This window comes from Dermacentor albipictus, chromosome 7 (assembly GCF_038994185.2).
Source record: "Dermacentor albipictus isolate Rhodes 1998 colony chromosome 7, USDA_Dalb.pri_finalv2, whole genome shotgun sequence".
NCBI lineage: Eukaryota > Metazoa > Arthropoda > Arachnida > Ixodida > Ixodidae > Dermacentor > Dermacentor albipictus.
This window is the reverse complement of record NC_091827.1, coordinates 139,235,304-139,258,025: the sequence shown is the minus strand read 5'-3', so window position 1 is coordinate 139,258,025 and position 22,722 is coordinate 139,235,304. Positions and strand designations below refer to the sequence as shown.

Below are 22,722 nucleotides of genomic sequence, written 5' to 3'. Positions count from 1 at the left end.
GTCTCGTCGGCACTCTTCCCGAGAATCTTCGTCTCTCCCAAACGAGCCTCGCAACCTGTGCATCCAATTACATGCGCGACCAAATGTGCGTACTTGTCCTTTAAGTTGCTTAAATTTCGGGCATGTTCCCCCAAGCGTTCATTAATGCAGCGGCCGGTTTGGCCGATATAAGCCTTTCCACACTTCAAGGGGATGGCGTAGACCACTCCTTTGGAACACTTGATGAACGGCTTCTCATGTTTTAGCTGGCAACCTCTTTTTTTAGAGTTGCAGATGCGTGGGCATAACTGCGCCAGCTTGTTGGGTGCCGAAAAAACAACGGAAACACCATGCCTGTTGGCTACCTTCTTAAGACTGTGCGAAGTCTTGTGCAGGTACGGCACAACCAAAGGCTTGTCGGTCTTCCGACGGTCATCTTTTACTCGTGTTCCCAGTTTTAGCTTCTGAAGGAGGGTCTCAGACACCGCAATCAAAACCGAATGGGGGAATCCCGCCGCCACAAGTCGGCTGGCCTGATTCTCAAAACTTGTCTGCATCAGGTGCGGGCACGACTTCTGAAGAGACGATTCCAAACAGTGCGACGCTATAGCCCTTTTTACAGTTTTGGAATGCGCTGAATCATATGGCAGTTAATAAATGTTAGTTGACAGTCAGCGCTTGTGTCCTGTCCCTTACTTTGTGGTTGCATGTGTTTGCGCTGTAAACAGTTTTATGTCAAGTATGCACCAACTCGCCCAGAAAGAAGTTTTAATGTTTTACTCCCTACGCCAAGCGATCAGAGATTGGGCAGATTTACCATTTAATGCTGCTAATACAGAGACACCGGTTTTCTTTGTTGAATTAAAACCGATATAAGCAAAATAGTTCACAACACATACACACGCCGCGACTGATAAAACGCGTCACATTTTATTGCCCCCAAGAGATATTTCCGCCTACTGTAGTTACCGATGCACCGGAAGGCTTCCCTGACGACCTTATATGAACGGACATGGCGTAAATTTCACAAAGCACAATCTAAAACATCTCGAAATCGTTCTGCAGCACGCGGCAGCAATACTTTCAAGCAGCGCCGCGCCGGATCGCCCAAGCCAGAGAGGAGGAAAGGTTCTCGGCGCGCCCTATCCTCCTCGCCCGATGAAACGGTCTTATCGTCGGCAAGTTCATAGACCAAACCGTCATGACATTAGTCGGGCAGCGGACTCAGGCGAGCGTCTCAGTGCGCGTTTCCAGAACATCGCAGACCGGGTGCCTTAGCAGAAATCTTTCTCGCGTCTGTGTTTGCTGCATACCCGAGTTGTAGCCGATGACTGTTTGCCGGTTTTATGTTTCGCGAGCCAAGCTTCACGCAGCTTCTTGTCTTGCGGCTACGTGTGAATAAGGCTGACACCGGCCTCCGTTACGTGCGTCCGGCCCTGCGGCACCGAGCAGTAGCCTACCATGTTGCGCGCCTTCAAAGGCAGCCACTACCTATTGTAGTGCTTTCAAGCGTTGTAAAGGAGACACTCGAAGCGGGAAAATTTCGCCACTAAATGAGGACCGCAGCGTACGAGGGAATTTAAACTCGTTTCCAGCTCGCTTCGGCGCGCCCGAAGCAGCCGACGCGGCCGCTATGTCCACGTGATCCCTCCTAGCACGTCACGCCGACGGTGGCGCCAGCTTTTCCAGTGGTGGAGCTCGAGGCCAATATTGGGGGGATTTCATGCTGCTACTGAAATTTTGCTTGTAGAGCACATTTAGCCACTGAACGTCTAAACGTTGAGGGAAACCGGCCTTTCAGTAGCATGGGGAGCGAGGGTGCAGGTAGTGAAGGTGCACTTCAGTGCCACCCCCAATTCTGAGCTTATTGCTTGACAGGAAGTGCAGTGAGTGACGACTGGCACAGAGTCAAATGCCTCCGAGTTTACGGGCAATTGATGTTGCATAAGAAGGCACAGGCTGGCGAGGACAGCTAGCGGGGATTACTAAATTTTCTAACCTGAGCCAAATACACATTTTAGTATAATGGCTTACTGTCTAATTTTTTAACAATGACTAGGCAATTGCAATGTTACAACGTAACAAATTAATTCAACTTGCAAATAAATGCATGTGCATATCATTATTCAGTATTCGATTTGATATTCAAAGCTAAATCTTCGTATTAGGATTAGGTTCGTATTCGGAAATTTTGATATTTGCACACCCCTTCTCATAACGATAGCGGTTTTAACATGTTGGTTATAACAATGAGAAGCTGCTGCACCATCAACTTCTGTATGTTTTCTGTAGTGGAATAACCCGCTTACTACGATGCCCCCATGCCGCATTATCGGTTATGACGATGAAGTCTGGCTGCTAGGTGCTTGTGCTGAAAGGTAATGGAATGCGAAATCCTTGAAAAGAGAAAGTGGCTGCGACTTAGCTCAGCCGACCCTGGATATGCAAAACGATAGCTTGGTTTAGCTTGGTTAACTCTTTCGTTACCATGCCTATTCAGATCATCACCGGTGATTGATGCTTTAGATCTCCAATTTCGACATGTTGGAGCCGTTTCTTATCCACTTAAGGCCATCCAGTAGTTAGTACAGTTACTGCACTTTCAGAATCAGTTTAAATTTTCACACTCTGGCGACGTGATTTTCGATGAACATTTTTGCGAACTAATGTGTATATGATGTAGCGAAAAGAGGTGCGGATGTCACCTTCTGTCATGCTTGAGAAAAAAGCATGCTGCTCACAATTGCACCATATAGCATCAAAATTTTGTAATCAAATGACTCTAGCAAGTCAAGAATTAAATTATATCACCGGCCCTGCCGTCCGACAGTGCAGAGCAGTGATAACCGAAAACGACGCCAGCTGTTCACTGTGAGCTTTAGTTTGGAGTCCGAGTCGTTTGATTCTGCCAAAGTGTATTTCTGAAGGTTCGCCGCATGTCCAACATGTTGGCCTGACATTTTCAACCAGTTTCCTAGAGTTTCCGTTTCACTTCTCTCGTAAAATCCCGGCAAGGGGCGCTGCCGATGTCACTGTACAGTTATCGAAAGTCACTCCCATGGTGTCGTCCCATGCGGCTATGCTGTACCCACACTTCAATTTAGTGATGAAGACTCGAGTTATGATTCTGAAAATGAAAACAAAGCAGATTCAAGCTCTGATGGCGACAATATTTTGAGTCATAATGGGACAACCGCAGCTCTTCAATAGCGAGTTTTCTTTACAGCCTTGAGTGGTCTCCGTCCTTGTGTGTGCTTATCTTCCAATCTTTTGCATGACCTGAGAGCTCTGCTGATTACCTTCAGGGTGCATACTTCGCTTGGTTATGATCTGCTGCCATCGGCAGCAATGAAACTTCCGTTCACGCAAAGAAGGCCATCCGTAGCACATCTCAGCCCAGCACTATGGATCAGCGCAAGACAGTTTACAACTGCATGGGATTTCTTTCTACTCTTCTTCTCTGCAGAGGTGATAAAGACAACCACCGAAAATGCAAACAGATATGCTTGAATGCGTAATCTTGTAATCTGCGCTGAGAGCGATCGGTCCTGGAAGAGGTGCGTTACTCTAGACTAACTGGTGAAGTACGTTCCTTGGACTTCTCATCGGACCATCCTCAGAAGATGCCAAATAGGCGGAACTGCAAAATGTGTTACGAGGACCGCAAAGTTGAACAAAAACTAGACTTCTTGTGGAAAAAGTGCCGAGTGCACCTCTACTTCACAAAACCCAGGAACTGCTTCACTGCATTGCATGAGCAATGAACTGGCCTTTGTTTCTTTTTTGTATCCAAAAAATCGCGGCGTACTGAGCATTTATTTTTTATACACTATTCCTGGGTTATGTATCTTGGAAATGTATATCCTGAATTTCCTTTGATAATAATGTTTTTGTAGATATGTTTTTTATTTTTGTTTTTATCAACTGACGGCAAAAGTGGCGCTTTCTAGAATTTAATGTTTTACCTAATAAATTTTTTTGTTTGCTAACGTATGTTTTTGGAAGGAGCATGTTATTATGTACAATAGGCTATGCTGCAATGTATGCTGAAATATTATTTGTAGTGGTAAGTAATTTTTTTCAGAGGCCTATAAAAAAGAATTTTCACACGGTAACGAAAGAGTTTGGTCTTGGTTTCACTTGGTTAACTTTAGATGTAGCTGTAATTATTATACTTAAGTATGCAATCGTTGTTAAGGCAGGTATGACGGCTGTGCCTAAGTTGGTGGTGAGACATGACTGTGATTAGGCTTGGGTAGACATGCATCGTTCGACGGTGCGACGCCTGCTGTGCCACAGGGAAAGTGCAAGTGCTGGACATGCAAAGAGATGCCTTAAACATGCGCAGCGTCAAAGCACAAACCGACAGGGCGCGAACGCGTTTGCTACGTTGATCTCAATGGTGTGAGGCCTGTTGCATGCCAGACGCTCTCCAGTGAAGTAGCTCACTGGGCGATATCCGCGGGGTGGTCAGACACCGCTTGGTATCCCGCTCCCACGCAACGCTCAGAAAATACGGCCTGGCCTCGCTCTCATCCATGGCCAAGCTCGTACTGACTAGGCGAGCGCGGCGCTCCTCTTAGCCAGGCCCTCGGTGAATCACGGGGTCAGGCGGCGACCCAGTTGTAGGGAGCGCATGCGCCAAGCCAGCGGCGGCGGCGGAACTCGGCAAGGCGACAGCGCAGCTGCAGCCAAATGAAGGTCAAATTGCTGGTGACAGCGAAACTCAGCTCGACGCGGTTAGTTAAGTTTTAAAAAAGAATTTCGAGCCGCTGCACCCTTCGCACCTGCTTAACGACCATCGCTCATCCTCCTCCGCATCATCAGCCTCGCGCGCCTCTTTCGTTGCCCTCCCACCCCTCCAAACACGAATAGGCTAGGCCCATAGCTCTATGCCACGACACCCTCCAAAACCCGACTCCACCACCTGCACTGACAGCACTGCCCCCAGGTTTCTCGCTGGCCCGCTGGCCCCTCATTCTGCGCAGTTCTGCCAACGTATTAGCTCACTCGTGCTCATCTTTGTTCGTTATGTCAGTTGTTCCTGTCCACATATTTTCTTCGCCTCGTTTGACTCGCCGCTGAAACAGAAGATGACTGATTCACCTGCTGATCATCACCAGCGCACGATATCGCCAGTGAAAAGAAAGAGCACTGCTATAGATCTAGAAACGAAGTGCAGTATCGGTAAGGGCTACAAAGCCGATAAAAATGCGTGACTTGGTGAAGAAGTACGTACTATCGCAACCGACACTGTCGATCATCTGTTGGCATAGAACTTTGACAAACAAAGCTGCTCGATAGACAGCGGACTCAAAGGCAGTTGACAAGGTGCCTATAAGGAGGTGGAAGAGGCCCTCTACGAGTGGTGTCTTGGTGTCAGTGCCATGAACTTGCCCATCATGGCCTATTCTGGCCACAGAAGTGAAGCAGTTTGCCCTTCTCATCAACAATGTGGACTTCCAGCCAGGTGACGGCTGGGTACAGCACTTCAAAGACAGACATGGTATTGTTTACCATGCTGTACCAGCAAGGGAGCTTTGCTCGACCTGGAGAGGATGCAGAAGTGGGTGGACGAAACGCTGCCCCATATCCATGACAACTATGTTGACGCCGACGTATATAATAATGCTGAAACAGGACTATTCTTCCAGATATTGCCATCCAAGACATGTGCATTCAAAGGAGACACATGTAAGTGCGGTGAAAAACAGCAACCTGTGCCTCACTGTATTATTGTGGGCCAACATGAACGGAAGCAACAAGTTCCCCACATTTGTCATTGGGAAATAAAAATATCGCCACTGCTTCCGCGGTGCTGCCAGGATACCAGTACGCTACCGTCACAACCGCACAGCATGGATGAGACGAGAACTTATTCATGAGTGGCTCTTGGAGTTCGATCAATGCATCGAGCAATCTAAGAGGAAGGTGGCATTCATCCTAGATGATTGTAGTCCCTACCACTCTATGCCTAACCTCTAAAGCGTGGAAGTTTTCATCCTGCCGCTGGACACGACGGCAAGCTTGCAGCCCACAGACGCCGGTGTGATCGCCAGTTTTAAGGTCATGTATCATTGCCGCGTACTGGACAAGTTAGTCTTGTTGATGGATGTGGCCATGTGGACAAGCAGGGAGTTGAAGATCAATCTACTGATCATCGTACCGTTTATCTTTGATGCACGGTCCAAAGTAAGCGCTTCGACGTTGCGGAACTGCTTTAGCAAAGCGTGCATTGTCTGAGGCAGCAGTGACATACGAAACCTGCAAAGCTCCCACAAAAAAGCGATACCTGAACTTTGTCTGCAGTCGACAAGGATGCTTCCGGACTCCAAAGAATTTCTAGACGCGGACGACACATTAGAAACATCAGAACTTCTAGCCGAACTTCTCACGTGATACATCAACTCTTTCAGCTCAGTGGAAAATTGGGAAGGTGATTTCAATCTTCAAATCAGGCAATAAATTTTCTCCATGTAATTGTCGGCCCATTTCCATTACTAGTACATTCTGCAAACTCTTAGAACACAATGTTTTCTCAAACCTTGCCACCTTTTTTGAATCTAACTCCTTTTTCTCACCAGCGCAACATGGTTCTTGGAAATCACTTTTCTGCGGAACATAGCTCATATTGTCACATGATAGTGACTGTAAATAAAACAGTAACAATACTGTGAAAGACGAAACTAACTTTTATTGGGTGAACCTGTGCCCACAAAAGCAGGCTGCACTTTAAGCACTACGATAGCGGCGAACACAGTCGGCGATCGGCGAAATCTGATCTACCGGTCAAGCACATTGGCTTTTATACATGAGCCATTGAACATTCCAGAGTAATCGCTGGTTCCCACATGTCTTCCAGAAAGTTTACACCATTCACGTCGTGCAAACATGCAATCAGATTACATATTACAGAAGGTTCGGTGACTACAGACAGCAAATAGACCAATCGATAACATTCCAGAAACTTCCGTTACATGCAGGTGCGTCCCACGCTGAGCGATAACATTTGTTTGATGGTGAAAAAGATAAACGTCCATTTGTAAGTGCCACCCTGTCAAAAAGCATCGGCCCGATGCTAGAAACTTAACAGGAGGGCGAAACACAAAAGGACACTTAGCAAAGAAACAAAGTCCAAAGTAACACAGTCCAAAAAAAAAAAAGTCCGACGGTCAGCTACGCGAAATACCAAAGTTGATTAGCGCTGGTAGAACGGCTTAAGTCGCACAACGGGGACTATTTCAGGTCGTGAGCGGGGCCGCGGAGATAGCGAAATGCTGTCTGGTATGACCTCATAGTGGAGTGCGCCAATGCGTTGAACGATCTTGTAGGGCCAAAATAGCGGCTTAAAACTTCTTGCAAAGTCCTCATCAGTGTATTGGGTTCCAAACCCAAACATGGTCACCAGGCTGGTACTCGACGTAGCGTCATGTAGTGTCGGCTGTCGGTCCTCTGCTAATTCTTGATCCAAAGGCAGGCGAACTGGCGGGCTTCTTCAGCAGGCTGTAGATCGGTGATGATGTCAAGATTCTGTTCATCGGCGATGTGCAGCAGCATGACATCGAGAGTCGTGGTTGGGTTCCTGCTGTAAACCAGCTTGAACGGCAGGATCTGTGTTGTTTCTTGCACAGCCGTGTTATAAGCAAAGGTTACGTACGGCAGGACCGCGTGCCATGTCTTATGCTCGACGTCGACGTACATTGCTAGCATGTCGGCGAGTGTTTTGTTCAGGCGCTCCGTGAGACCATTCGTCTGCGGGTGGTAGGCAGTTGTCCTCCTGTGGCTTGTCTGGCTGTATTGCAGAATGGCTTGGGTGAGCTCTGCTGTTAAGGCCGTTGCTCTGTTGGTGATGAGGACTTCTGGGGCCCCATGTCGCAGCAGAATCTTCTCGACGAAAAATTTCGCCACTTCGGCTGCGCTGCCTTTCGGTACAGCTTTAGTTTCAGCGAAAGGGGTGAGATAGTCCATCGCCACGACGATCCACGTATTTCCGGATGTTGACGTCAGAAACAGTCCCAACAAATCCATCTCGATCTGTTGGAATGGTCGGCAAGGTGGTTCGATCGACTGTAGTAATCCTGCTGGCCTTGTCGGTGGTGTCTTGCGTCGCTTACAGTCTCGACATGTCTTGACGTAACGGGTGACGTTGGCGGTTAGACGCAGCCAGTAATACCTTTCCTGTATTCTCGATGGCGTCCGGGAGAATGCGAGGTGGCCAGTGGTCAGATTGTCATGTAGGGCGTTCAGTACTTTTGGACGCAGTGCTGAAGAAACAACAAGAAAGTAGTTGGCGCGGACTAGTTAGAAGTTCTTCTTTATGAGTAGGTTGTTTTGAATCAAGAACGAAGACAATCCTCGCTTAAATGCCTTAGGAACAATGCGGGTGTTCCTTTCTGAATACTCCACGAGGCCTTTTAGCTCCAGGTCTGCTCACTGCTGTTCAGCGAAGTCTTCCGCGCTTATAATTACAAGGAAGGCAATGTCATCCTCGTCATGTTGCCGCGGTGGGTCAATGGGGGTGCGTGATAAGCAATAGGCATCAGAGTGTTTTCGCCCGGACTTGTAGATTATAGTGATGTCATATTCTTACAGTCTGAGGCTCCACTGCGCCAACCGTCCTGAATGGTCCTTTAATTTCCTTATCCAACACAATGCGTTATGGTCACTAACAGCTTTGAATGACCTGCCATATATGTAAGGGCAGAATTTTGCTGTAGCTCCAAATGATGGCGAGGCATTCCCTTTTGGTCGTAGAATAATTGCCTTCTGCTTTTGACAGCGACCGCCTATCGTAAGCTATCACCCGTTCAAGTCTGTCTTTCCTCTGGACTAAGATGGCAGCGAGGTCTAGGCTACTTACGTCAGTGTGGATTTCGGTATCAGCGTCCTCGTCGAAGTGCGCAAGTACAGGCAGCGACTGCATGCGTCGTTTGAGCTGTTAAAATGCGTCGGCCTGCAGCGTTTCCCACATGAAATCGACATCACATTTAGTTAGATGTGTCAGCGGCTCAGCAAGGCGTGAAAAGTCCCTGACAAAGCACCTGTAGTAGGCACACATGCCAAGGAATCTACGCAGTGGCTTCTTGTGGATGGGCTGCGGGAACTTTGTGATGGCAGCTGTCTTCTGCAAGTCGGGGCTGACTCCAGATTTGCTGATGGCGTGGCCTAGGAACAGAAGCCCATCATAAGCGAAGCGGCACTTTTATGGCTTCAGAGTGAGCCCTGATGACTTGATGGCCTCTAGTACTGTCGCAAGCCGCCTAAGGTGATTGTCAAAATTTCTGGCGAAGACGACGACGTGATCCAAGTAAACAAGACGTGTGCCATTTCAATCCTGCTAAAACCATGTCCATCACGTGCTGGAATGTTGCAGGCACCAAGCACAGTCCAAATGGCATAGCCTTGAACTCATAGTCTGGCGTGATGAAGATGCCCTTTTCGCGATCTCTCTCATCAACTTCTGTTTGCCAGTAGCCAGTCATGAGATCCATCAACGAGAAGTATTTATCGTTGCAGAGCAGATCCAATGCATCATCTATCCGTGGAAGGGGGTATAAGTCCTTCGTGATCTTGTTCAGTCGACGATAATCCACGCAGAAATGTAGGGTTCCATCCCTTTTCTTCACCAAGACTACAAGAGGTGCCCACGGGCTTTTTGATGGCTGGATGATGTCGTCATGCAGCGCTTCGTCGAGTTGTCCTGATAGCTTCGCATTTTTGTGTCAAAACTCAACAAGGGCTCTGGCTGAGTGATCGAGTGCACTCTTCAATTATTATGTGATGCTTTGCAACTGGCGTTTGTTGAATCCTAGATGACGTTGAAAAGCAGTCTTTGTGTCATCAGAGAAGATTCCTGAGCTTTTGCTGTGGACTCGGTGTGTGGCTTGGATTTATGTCGAAGTCTGGTTCGAGAAGTATGGTCGACGGGGTTGATGTGGCAGAATTCAAGAGGACAAACGCATCGCTGGTTTCCATAACTTCCTCAATGTATACGATCGTCATGCCCTCGTTGATGTGCTTGAGCCCCTGGCTGAAGTTTTTCAGCAACACTTTCATTTTTCCTCCGTGCAGTCGAATATCGCTCTTGCGATGCAAGTTTCACGGTCGATGACAGCGTTATCGCCTTCGACCTCAGGTCGATGATTGCGTCGTGTTGGTTCAGGAAGTTTAGGCTGAGAATGACATCTCGTGAACACTGTTGGAGGCTAACGAAGGTGGTAGGGTAAGTCTGGTCATGAATGCTAATTCTTGCCAGGCAGATTCCAGTCGGCATTATGAGGTGTCCTCTAGCGGTCAGAATTGATGGGCCTTCCGATGCAATCTTAACTTTCTTCAACTGGGCGGCAATGGATCCACTTATGACCGAGTAATCGACTCCTGTGTCTACTTAGGGCGGTAACTGCGTGGCCGTCAAGAAGCATGTCGAGGTCGGTGGTTCTTTGTCCTGTGTTACAGTTAGGCCTTGGCATTGGATCACGGCTGCGTCGCATTGACCTGTGGCTGGTACGTGGCGTCGTCAGGTGGTCTTTTGTCTGCGTATTCTATACTTCCAGACTTCATCGGGACGGCGGCGTGTCCTTATGTCACAAAGACAAGTTCTTGTAATGCCTTTTTAAAAGTGGTTTGAAAAATGAAGCTATATTGAATACATATTTTAACTTGAAATGCATTTTTGTTGAAGCGTTCATCATGAATAATGTAGACCAAGCTTGTAACTGCCTGTATGATCGCAGTCTACAACAGAGAACAACACGTTCGTAGTCTTCGTAGGCGGTGGAGGATCTTCGTCAGTTCGACGAACAGCAACCGCACCTCCATCGGTTGCTGCTTTTAGTTTTCCGAATATGGGCTCACAGACCGGCCCCGGGCTGGGCCCGTGTTTGGACGGCACTGCGGCGACAGGTAACGGCCTGGTGACGGCGAACGGGACGATCGTCGAGGGCTTCACTGAGTTGCGGCGAGGTAGTTCACCTTCCCTCGGGCGCGCTGCGTTCACGGCGAAGCCTCGAAATCCCTGGTTGCGGTATGAGCATCGGCAATACGCATGGCCGGCTTCGCCGCAGTGGTAGCAGAGCGGGCGGTGGACGGGGGCACGCCAGATGTCCGTCTTCCTTGCATAGGTGAGCTGGGCGATGGGTGGGCGTGCTGGCAGCAGCGGCGGCAGCGGAATACGAAATTGTGGCGTTACAGAGCCCTGGCGCGGTCGCGGAGGGGGACCTTGGCGGCGTGCGAAGCCGGCAAAGGTCATCGCTTCTGGCTGGGGCTGCGGTAATTGAGGTTGCACCTCAGGTACTCCAAGCGATCGCATAACCTCATCTTTCACGATGTCAGTGATCGAGGCCACTTGAGGCTGCGACGAAGGCAATACGTTGCGCAGTTCTTCGTGCACAAAGGCCCTGATGGTCTCTTGGAGATAACTGGAGCTCAGTGCTTGGATGGCACACTGAGGCGTGAGCATTTCGCGGGTATATTGCCTAGTGTGCATTCCTAAAGTTTTCTCAATCGTCATTGCCTCTGTCATGGACTCGGCTACGGTCTTCGGTGGGTTTCAGATCAGTCCGGCGAAATGTTCAGGCTTTACGCTTCGCATCAAGAAAGGCACTTTTTTCTCTTCGAACATTTCCGGGTCAGCGTGCCGGAAAAGACGAGTCATCTCTTCAGTAAAGATGGCGATGGTCTTATTGGGTAGTTGGCCTCGGGTTTCCAACAGAACTTCAGCCCTTTCTTTACAGACAACGCTCGTGAACGTCCTCAGGAAGTTACTGCGGAACAGGTCCCATGTTGTAAGGGTGGACTCCCGGTTCTCGAAGCAAGTCCTCGCGGCATCTTCCAAGGAGAAGTACACATGTCGTAGCTTATCTTCAGAGGTCCAGTTGTTGAAGGTCGAGCTCCTTTCAATGTTTTCAAGCCAGGTTTCCGGATCCTCCGACGTAGCTCCACAGAAGGTAGGGGCCTCTGTGGGCTGTTGAAATACGATGGGTGACACTGGGGCTGCCATTGTGGTTCCCTTGGCCACAATCTTCTTGGTCTTCTCAGGTATAAGTCCTTGCTCCGGGAGCAGCTGTTGAAGTAGGCGGCCTGCTCGATGGTCCGGGACTACGTTGGTGTTCTGTTTGTGATCCGGGCTTGGATCACGCTCGTCGGGGGCGTCCGGTACATGAACGAAAATCACCTCCACCAGATGTCATGTGGAGTGACGTATGAAGAACACAGTAGCAATACTGTGAAAGACGAAACTGACTTTTATTTGGCGAACCTGTGCCCACAAAAAGAGGCTACGCTTAAAGAACGGTGACAACGGCGAACACAGTCGGCGATCTTCAATATTTGATCAGCGGGTCAAGCGCGTCGGTTTTTATGCATCAGTCGTCGAATGTTCCAGAGTAATCGCTGGGACCCGCGTGCCTTCCACAAAGTTCTATATTATTCGTGTCGTGCACACATGCATCAGATTACACAAGGTTCGGTCACAGACAAAGGATGGAAGCATCCATAACATTCCAGAATCTTCCGATACATGCAGGTGCCCCCTGTGCTGTGCGATAATATTTGAGACGTTAAAAGTGCCCACCCGTAAAAGATATACGAGTTCATGTGTTCATAGGATCGTATGTGATAGGGCGACTTTAATGCCAAGGTAGGCAAAAAGCAGGCTGGAGACAAGGCAGTGGGGGAATATGGCATAGGCAATAGGAATAGCAGGGGAGAGTTATTATTAGAGTTTGCGGAACAGAATAATATGCGGATAATGAATACCTTCTTCCGCAAGCGGGATAGCCGAAAGTGGACGTGGAGGAGCCCGAACGCGAGACTAGAAATGAAATAGACCTCATACTGTGTGCTAACCCTGGCATCATACAAGATGTGGACGTGCTCGGCAAGGTGCGCTGCAGTGACCACAGGATGGTAAGAACTCGAATTAACCTAGTTCTGAGGAGGGAACGGAAGAAACTGGTGCATAAAAAGCCGATCAATGAGTTAGCGGTAAAAGCGAAAATAGAGGAATTCCAGATCAAGCTACAGAACAGGTATTCGGCTTTAACTCAGGAAGAGGACCTTACTGTTGAAGCAATGAACGACAATCTTGTGGGCACCATTAAGGAGTGTGCAATGAAAGTCGATGGTAACTCCGTTAGGCAGGATACCAGTAAACTATCGCAGGAGACGAAAGATCTGATCAAGAAACGCCAATGTATGAAAGCCTCTAACCCTACAGCTAGAATAGAGCTGGCAGAACATTCGAAGTTAATCAACAAGCGTAAGACAGCTGACATAAGGAAGTATAATGTGGATAGAATTGAACATGCTTTCAGGAACGGAGGAAGCCTAAAAGCAGTGAAGAAACTAGGAATTGGCAAGAATCCGATGTATGCGTTAAGAGACAAAGCCGGCAATATCATTACTAATATGAATGAGATAGTTCAAGTGGCTGAGGAGTTCTATAGAGATTTATACAGTACCAGTGGCACCCACGACGATAATGGAATTGAAAATAGTCTAGAGGAATTCGAAATCCCACAGGTAACGCCGGAAGAAGTAAAGGAAGCCTTGCGAGATATGCAAAGGGAGAAGGCAGCTGGGGAGGATCAGGTAACAGCAGATTTGTTGGAGGATGGTGGACAGATTGTTCTAGAGAAACTGGCCACCCTGTATACGCAATTTCTCATGACCTTGAGCGTACCGGAATCTTGGAAGAATGCTAACATAATCCTAATCCATAAGAAAGGGGACGCCAAAGACTTGAAAAATTATAGACCGATCAGCGTAGTGTCAGTTGTCTACAGACTATTTACTAAGGTAATCGCAAATAGAATCAGGAACACCTTAGACTTCTGTCAAGCAAAGGACCAGGCAGGATTTCGTAAAGGCTACTCAACAATAGACCATATTCACACTATCAATGAGGTGATAGAGAAATGTGCGGAGTATAAGCAACCCTTATATATAGCTTTCATTGATTACGAGAAAGCGTTTGATTCTGTCGATACCTCAGCAGTCGTGGAGGCATTACGGAACCAGGGTATAGACGAGCCGTATGTAAAGATACTGAAAGATATATATAGCGGCTCCACAGCCACTGTAGTCCTCCATAAAGAAAGCAACAAAATCCCAATAAAGAAAGGCGTCAGGCAGGGAGATACGATCTCTCCAATGCTCTTCACAGCGTGTTTACAGGAGGTATTCAGAGACCTAGATTGGGAAGAATTGGGGATAAAAGTTAATGGAGAATACCTTAGTAACTTGCTATTCGCTGATGATATTGCCTTGCTTAGTAACTCAGGGGACCAATTGCAATGCATGCTCACTGACCTGGAGAGGCAAAGCAGAAGAGTGGGTCTAAAAATTAATTGCAGAAAACTAAAGTAATGTTTAACAGTTTCGGAAGAGAACAGGAACTTGCAATAGGTAGCAAGGCACTGGAAGTGGTAAGGGAATACATCTACTTAAGGCAGGTAGTGACTTAGGGCTGGTAGTAGTTGCCATTATCCCTGAAGAGAAAAGTGTATAGTAGCTGTGTCTTACCAGTACTCACCTACGGGGCAGAAACCTGGAGGCTTACGAAAATGGTTCTACTCAAATTGAGGACGACACAACTAGCTATGGAAATAAGAATGATAGGTGTAACGTTAGGGGATAAGAGCAGATTGAGTGAGGGAACAAACGCGAGTTAAGGGTATCTTATACTCCTGTCAAGCGGCCAAGTTAAGTGCACTTACTTGGAGTGCACTTCGGGACCTTGAGTCACACTTTAGGCAACGCGCTTCTTAACGGGAAAGCAGAGTGCACTCCCAGTAAAAAAAATGGCGACAGACTAAGAGCGCGTTTTTAAAGATGTAAATTAACAAGAGAAAGCTGCTAAAAAGCGATTGTTTTAAGTAGAATTATATATAAAAACAAACTTCATCTATTTGTCTCAACAAAAAACAAAGACGTTTTTATTATAAATCTGTTGCAAGTCAATGCTGGCCAAGACGAATGCCTAGCAAATCCAAAACAACATGGCGGTGTGCGGCGAGGCGGCAGTAGATCCTGCTGGAACAGAATGTGAGCGACTATATATGAGCAAAGACGGCAAGTTCGATATTTAGCTACACTGCAAAATGCCACGCACACGGCTCAAAGCACGACCGCCATGGTCAGCACGCTTTCACACCAAAATAAACACGAACTGAATGAACATGGCGGCGCCGCAGTGCCGCAGCATTCTGGCGCCGTTAGTTGCGTACATGATAAATTCGTTTCTTTATTGTGCTGTTTCGCTTCCCGCTAAACACAAATTATATTGTTAAAAGCTGTTCACTAACTGAAATCAATTTCTGTGTCCTTTTTCTATGTATTACATTTTGCATCGTTAAAAGCGTTGGCGGCGAGGCTACGTACTCGCCAGCAAAATGCGTTCCGTGAACGTACTCCGACTTGAGTGCACTCATCTGAGAGTACACTCCGCTGCGACATTAAGATTTGGGAAAGTGCACTTAAAAACCGAGTGCACTCGCCGTAAGTGCACTTAACTTGCCCGCTTGACAGAGGTATTAGTTGAAATCAAGAAAAAGAAATGGGCCTGGGCAGGACATGTAATAAGGAGGGAAGATAAACGATGGTCATTAAGGGTTACGGACTGGATTTCAAGGGAAGGGAAGCGTAGCAGGGGGCGGCAGAAAGTTAGGTGGGCGGATGAGATTAAGAAGTTTGCAGGGACAGCACGGCCACAATTAGTACATGACCGGGGTGTTGGAGAAGTATGGGAGAGGGCTTGGCCCTGCAGTGGGCGTAACCAGACTGATGATGATGTGATTGTGAGTGGCTGGGTTCAACTCGGTCAAGGGGCGCTGTGGGGTTCTTCTTCGTGAAATACCATTTAAGATTCCCAGTTGAACCAGGTGACATAGAGAGTGCAGCTCGAAAGTATCTGCATTTTGCCTTGCCATCCGCCAATTTTGCGAAGTGGTACCCAATTCCACTGGTTGAGCCATTTGCTGGCATCATTAATCGAAGAATTAAAGAAAAATGGAAAATGCTGCATTGAACTTATGGAAGAGTTGAAAAGGTTTAGGGAAAAAAAACTAACACTCACGAAAGAAATCTTATGCTAAAACGATGAAACTAGTAAAATAACGCCGCACAAAGACAAGTTCTTGTAATGCCTTTCTAAAGTGGTTTGAAAAATGAAGGTAAATTGAATACATATTCTAACTTGAAATGTATTTTTATTGAAGCGTACATAATGAATAATGTAGATCAAACTTGTCAACTGTCTGTATGATCGCAGTCTACAACAGGGAACAACAGCACGTTTCGGTTATCACCTATTAAAAGTATGTACTACACTTCCTATGTCAGCACACGCTGTGAAACAGATAGGCGAAGATGCTTATCGCAATAGGACTGGCGGTGATAGTTGTAAATGTTGCGTGCAGTAACCCCGGAGATTTGCTGCTACCAAAATGAGAAGCTGAGTGCGCACCGGCATTTTCACACGAAACGGGCGGGCGAGTATTGCGGTGAAGCTGCCGTGGCAGGTGGCTATATACTGTTCTAGAACGTGTGTGCCTTGCGCATTTTTTTGTTTACAAGGGATCTAGCGGCCGGAAAACTTGTCATACGATCGCAGTTTGGCCACGTACTGAACGTTGGTGCTGAAAAATCATGTTATCGGGGAACATATGAACCGGTAAAAAATGAGCTTAACTTCATTTGTCCATTTCTTCTGTTCTTGATTGCGAACTTGCCATCGGGAAAACGTACATAATGGAAACGTATCAGCAAGGTTCTACTGTGAGGAATGAGAAGTATGGCACATAATAGTAAATCATACTACATGACTTAATCTTTTTTTTTTCATACTATGTGATGCTGCTTTTGGGTCATGCATGTGAGAACTCGGAAAGAACAACTCCCAAGGCATTGCCTGCCTTTGTGCGATAGAGTATGGTGCACCGTATTTGAGGGCAGCCTCACATCTCGCACATTCATCAACTGTGGTCACCATAGTGTCACTCAACTTGGCATTCTTTTGTGCAATTTTTGCAGGTTGTTCAAGAAGATGGCTCAGAGAGGCCTCTCGGCCACGGTGAGCAGCTGTGTGCAGGCATTGTATATCGTGGTGGAAACTGGATGGCATTGCGTGAACGATGGCTTGGCGGCCATCGCGCACTCTATGTCGGCGACTCATTGGTGGATGACATTGTTGCTTCACAAGGCTGCTGTGAAAGTGTAGCTATTCTTGAAGAATTGACTGTTGAAGCTGCTGCACCGAAACTTGCAGTGCACGATGGAATTGAATACCTTCTGTCTGATGTTTGGGGCTCAGTATTTGCATCACCGCAGGGTCCAAGCTATCTGACAAAGGCCGTTTGTGGGGCAGCAAAATTGGCAGTGCCAGATGTAGTGCAGCTGGCCAAGTTGACGCAAAGCACAAGAATTCCAGCATTCGACGGCACTGTGGGTCTCTCTGGTTTCTATCCAAGACCACCAGAATCATTGGTCGCTCTGCTTGCACGTTCTTCTGTGGAGGAAAGTAGGCGACATTGAGTAGACTAGCAATTGCTGTTTTCTGTGCTAGCTAGCATGGCCTGTCTAAATCCGAAATATCATATGAGATCATAAAATGCAATGTGCAAGCACACTTTTCTCAGTGCCTGGAATCGTTGATGAAAATTCCAGAGCTTATTAGCTGATTTTCAGATTTATGGTGATGTACCTCTGTCATACTAGCAACAAATGATAAAGAATAGGCACTTGTAATTTTTTATTAAAACTAGCCGAATTTTCATTATGCTTGCTAGTAGCAGCAGTAGTCATTGTTTTGAAATAAATCTAGGAAAAAGGAAGGGAGAGAAATTGCTGACCGCAATGTAACTGTTTAGCATTGTCTGTTGATGGCAGTCAGCAGTGGAAGAATCTGGGTAGGAGAATAAAAGGACAGGGAAATGGAACACAGTAAGAGAGGTAACTAACTTTTGTTGGTTTGCTTGCTTCCCACCAATAGTAGTTTTAGTTCAAAGGGAAGTTACAAACATAATAATAATATTTGGGGTTTTACGTGCCAAAACCACTTTCTGATTATGAGGCACGCCGTAGTGGAGGACTCCGGAAATTTTGACCACCTGGGGTTCTTTAACGTGCACCTAAATATAAGCACACGGGTGTTTTCGCATTTCGCCCCCATCGAAATGCGGCCGCCGTGGCCGGGATTCGATCCCGCGACCTCGTGCTCAGCAGCCCAACACCATAGCCACTGAGCAACCACGGCGGGTTAAGTTACAGACATAGTGATTGCTAATTGACTATTATACAATGTTATTGTCTTGTTTACAAAGATCTGTATTGCATGTGTTCTGTTAATTTTTTGTGTTAAATGTATTTCGGGTGGTCAGACTTGCTGTAACTGCATGTAACAAAAACATGTGCTGTTATTGCTTAAATCTTTGCAACTGTACTACTCATCCTCCTTTGGCATCTTTCTGTAGAATAAAGGAGCCATTACTCAATCACGCATGTGTTGGATAAGCAGATGGCGCCGTCGTCACGCCATGCCTCAGAATGGCCCCATATACTACAGTATAATTGAAAGCGTAAATAAAAAAACAGAAGTCTTCAAAAATAAAGTGAGAGAAGCAGTGACAGCGAATTGAATGCAAAGAATGGAGCCATAGATATTTACAAGCATGGCAAAAAGAAATTAGAGATAAAAGCTTTATAATAACCAAATGGCAGTGCCTGGCTGTTTGAGGCCACATCTGGTTGCCTAAGGATAAAAACATGCTGGAGCAAGTATTTACAACAGGATAAGGCACTTGTGTGCTTTGCTTTTGAAGCACTGGACAATAGACTTGAGTTTATCAAGTGCTGTCCCAATAGATGCCAAAATGGCATCTGTGACTACCTAATTCAAAGTAGGCACAAAAGAACCCAAGTGTCGAATTTTCAATTTCCTAACCGCTGCTTTCATATTAGCAACATTGCCACTGACAACTGCACAAATTTTATTTCGGAGAGGAAACCTTTCTAAAACTTCATTTACCCGAGCAGCTATATTGTGACTCGTATCTCTATCGGAAAATTCTTAACATTCAATCAGACGCGATCGTAAGCAAATAGCCTGATCAAAGTAATGAGCAGTAAGGGCATAACAGTTCATATTAGTCCATCCATCACACATCAAGCAAATAGCTGGAGCATCAAGCAAAGCTGATTTAATTTTATCTAAGAGTTCGCTGTGAACAGCGGGCAACAAACTATTTGTGAGTGTCTTACGGCTCGGTAAGCTATAATTTGGATTCAAAATATTAACAAGTTTTCGAAATTCCTGATCTTGAACCAGTGAAAACAAATGGTATTCTTCGCTAATCATCTTGAGTAATTGAACATCAATGAACTTTTTTTTCTGCACTGACGCTGGTTTAACTGCTTGAACATATTTAGTGAAAAATGGCTGCGATAACGTTTGATCTAAGCCCAGGCGTAGAGAACGGTGCTGATGAAGCTGTCAAAATCGAAACTGGCAACAACAAACCACTTTCTTATACGTCCGAATAGTCCGATAATGAGCTCAGGCTCCTTGTACTTGGAGGGCTTGGGAATGGCGCCAAGGCAGGAGCAGCAGGGACGTCGACGCTCTCACCACTCGCGGAATGTGATCGAGAGTGGCTGGGTTCAACTCGGTCAAGGGGCACTGTGGGGTGCTTCGTCAAATGCCGTCCAAGATTTCTGGTCGAGCGAGGTGACCTAGAAAGCGCCGCTTGATAGTATCAGTATTTCGCCTTGCCGTCCGCTAATTTTGTGAAGTGGTGCTAAATTCCGCTGGTTGAGTGATTTGCTCACATCATTAATCTAGGAATTAAAGAATAAATGGAAAATGCTGCGTTCAAATTTTTCAAGGGTTGAAAAGGTTTAGTGAAAAAAAAACTAACATTCATGAAAAAATCTGATGCTGGAGTGATGAAACTAGTAAAATAATAACGCAGCACAAAGACAAGTTCTTGTAATGTCCTTTTAAACGCGTGATTGAAAAATGAAGTTAAATTGAATACACATTTTAACTTAAAATGTATTCTTTTAGAAATGTGCGTCTTGAATACTGTAGACCAAGCATGTCAACTACCTATGTAGCACACTGTAAGCAAATTATTCTTAGTTACTGCAGGAATTTTTTAAACCAAACAGTCACAGTTTCATCCAAATCTACATTCTTGCTCAGTCGCTCTTACACTCTCTATCATTGATTCTAACCAGCTAGCCCGCCAACGTGTTTTAGGTTTATTAACGTGGCATTACTTTAGATTTACACTGTATACGTATTCATTACGAAACCGTCATACCGGTCGTCGACAGCCTGCCTGACTGCCCTGGTCTCCCATTGTGAAGTGACGCCATGGGCTGCTGTCTCTTTGCTCACCGCGAAAAGACTCGGACCCCTCCCTTAAGTTGGTTTCCACAGCATCCTAGGGACCCACGGACTGTTGGGAGGCACAAGCTTTTCCACCAGTCGCCTACACAGACCAATCAGGCAAGCCGACGTGCTCCAGTAGGGACCAGAGTTTAAAGGGCCCCTGAAACAGTTCGGACAAATTTTGTAGACGCATAGGGTAGAGCTCATTCGCACCACAATTTGTGTGAAGCATCTCGTGTTAAGAGAGCTGCTGGCGATTACAAGTTACCCTCCTCCATAGCCATGCGACGGAGCGACGGAGCGACGGAGCTCCTCAATTCGTTCGCCGACTGATCGGGGCTAAGCTCTGCCTTCACTGGCTCTGCGTCATGATAGCACGTCGTGTAGTTTACTTCTGGTTCTCTAGGAGCAAGCGCACGAAGCCTCTCCAACCTCTCCTCCAACTATCGAAGCAGCGTGCGTTGCGAGCATTCTGACGCAGCGCCGGACGTGTCTGGTATTCCGGTAACCACAGGCAAGCGAGGTGTTTCGATGGATGGGTGGAGGCTTAAACTCAAGCTGAGGAAGGATTTTTAGCGTAGCCGTACGTGAGTGGCCTGATCGGTCTGCAAGGTCCAGCGACCTGTTGGCGTAGAGCTTAAGAAAGCCAAACAAATAGCTAAACAAACCAGCCTAACAAAGAGTTAGTATTGCTCTAACCAATTGTGAAACATTTTAAACATTTACAAAAACGTGTTAATGATTACACTCCTGCGAAAAATTTACCTCAGCTTCGTTATTACTACTCTGTTGAAGGCGCAACGCTCCGTCGTTCTGTGACTGTTTCTGCCGCATGATCACCTTTTGTTAGCTGAAATTTTACCGGACGCAGTGTAAGATTGACTCACACCGACAGATATCAACTAAAGGGCAAGTCGGACTTTTATCTTGCCTCTGCGGCTCGAAAAAAGCCTTGCCGCGCCGACCCGCTGTGCTAGCCCGAGCGCCAGCGTGGTCGCGGCGGAGTCGCCCATCCGCTTTCAATAGGTGAAGCGCCAATAGTGACGGCACACACGAAAAAATAGAGACAGGACAAGGCGCTACTTGCAACTGTTTTAACTGTCAAAAAGTAGGCCATCGAATTGACGTGTGTCCCCAAGAACGAAATGCAGAAGGCAAGAGATGTGGTGAGGAGACACATGCCACACCGGAGTGGGGCACCAAGCCCGCACGCATTGCTCGGTGCATAGTGTGTAAAGGTGGTCACCCCACCGGTGGTAGGAACTATAAGTTTAAGTACTGCTCCCAAGTACAACAGCACAGTCCACGACAAGCCAGTGACCAGGAGCGCACGGCTCGCATCACCTCGGCGCCCCAGTCCAGCCCGCAGAACACGGGTTACAGGGACGTGGTACGAGGCGTACGAGCGGCCAAGGTGACGCAAGACCGACAGCAAGACGCGATCTCGGGGCAGCAAGCCCCCTTGAGCTCCCGAGATCACACTTGCAGCAGAGGAACGGCCGCAGCACGCGGTAGCTCCTCCAGCCACGGCCGCGGGACCAACCGATCGACGTCGCTGGCCAGGGTCCAGCACGGACAAATACAGCGATTGGCCTGGCAATCCCCTGCTGCGAGCTCAGACCGGGGCAGAAAGCCTGGCGAAGAAATCAACGAAACAGTGAGAGGGCTAGCCACAGAAGTAAAGGAGCTCAGAAAACAGCTAGCAGCCGCTAACATTAAAATCCGTATGCTAGAAAATCCCACGCCCATCCTGGTAACAGCTACAGCTAGATAAACTGCCGCATCCGTACACAGGAACGCAGAGGCGAGCATGGAGGTGGATAAGGCACATAATGCAAAGAGGAAACTAACGGAAGATATATACTCCACTGCACAACCCGCAAACAGCCTCGAACAAAGAGTCGAAGCAGTCGAACAAACAATGACAAGCCTAGCGAAAAGCATAGGAGAAAGGTTCAACACAATACAGTGTGTAATGAAAGAAACACTCAAAGTCTTCCATGACATGCTTAAAACCGAAATCATCAGCATACCACCCACCTTATAGGCAGCAACACAGACTCCGCAATCCTCTCTCCCACCATTGAACATGGCTTCGAGTCATGCAGGACGGGCACGGCATCCCCACAGATGCGCCCGACGCCAGGTCCATGGTATTCCGTGTAGGTAATGGCGGAACAAGTTAATATATTACAGTGGAAATGCAGGTCGTTTGCCAAAAAGAGGGCAGCGCTGCAGTTCGCAGTGGCGGACCTCGACCCCAAGGTCCATGTCATCGCGCTACAGGAAACGGAATCGGCAATCAAAATAACGGGCTATACCTGTTTTAATGAGCTCTCGACAAGCAAGAA

The 22,722-nt window shown here is 47.2% G+C and overlaps 1 protein-coding gene across 1 annotated transcript in view; it reads left to right on the top strand.

The window, feature by feature from the left end:
- Positions 1 to 19,169, top strand: part of Nt5a (5' nucleotidase A) — a 93,333-nt gene extending 74,164 nt beyond the window's left edge. Inside the window, exon 4 of the mRNA XM_065425399.2 lies at positions 17,011 to 19,169. Within this exon, the coding sequence (XP_065281471.2) occupies positions 17,011 to 17,511 (501 nt within the window). The 3' untranslated portion in view covers positions 17,512 to 19,169. The remainder of the gene's footprint in view (positions 1 to 17,010) is intronic.
- Positions 19,170 to 22,722: the final 3,553 nt, after the last annotated feature.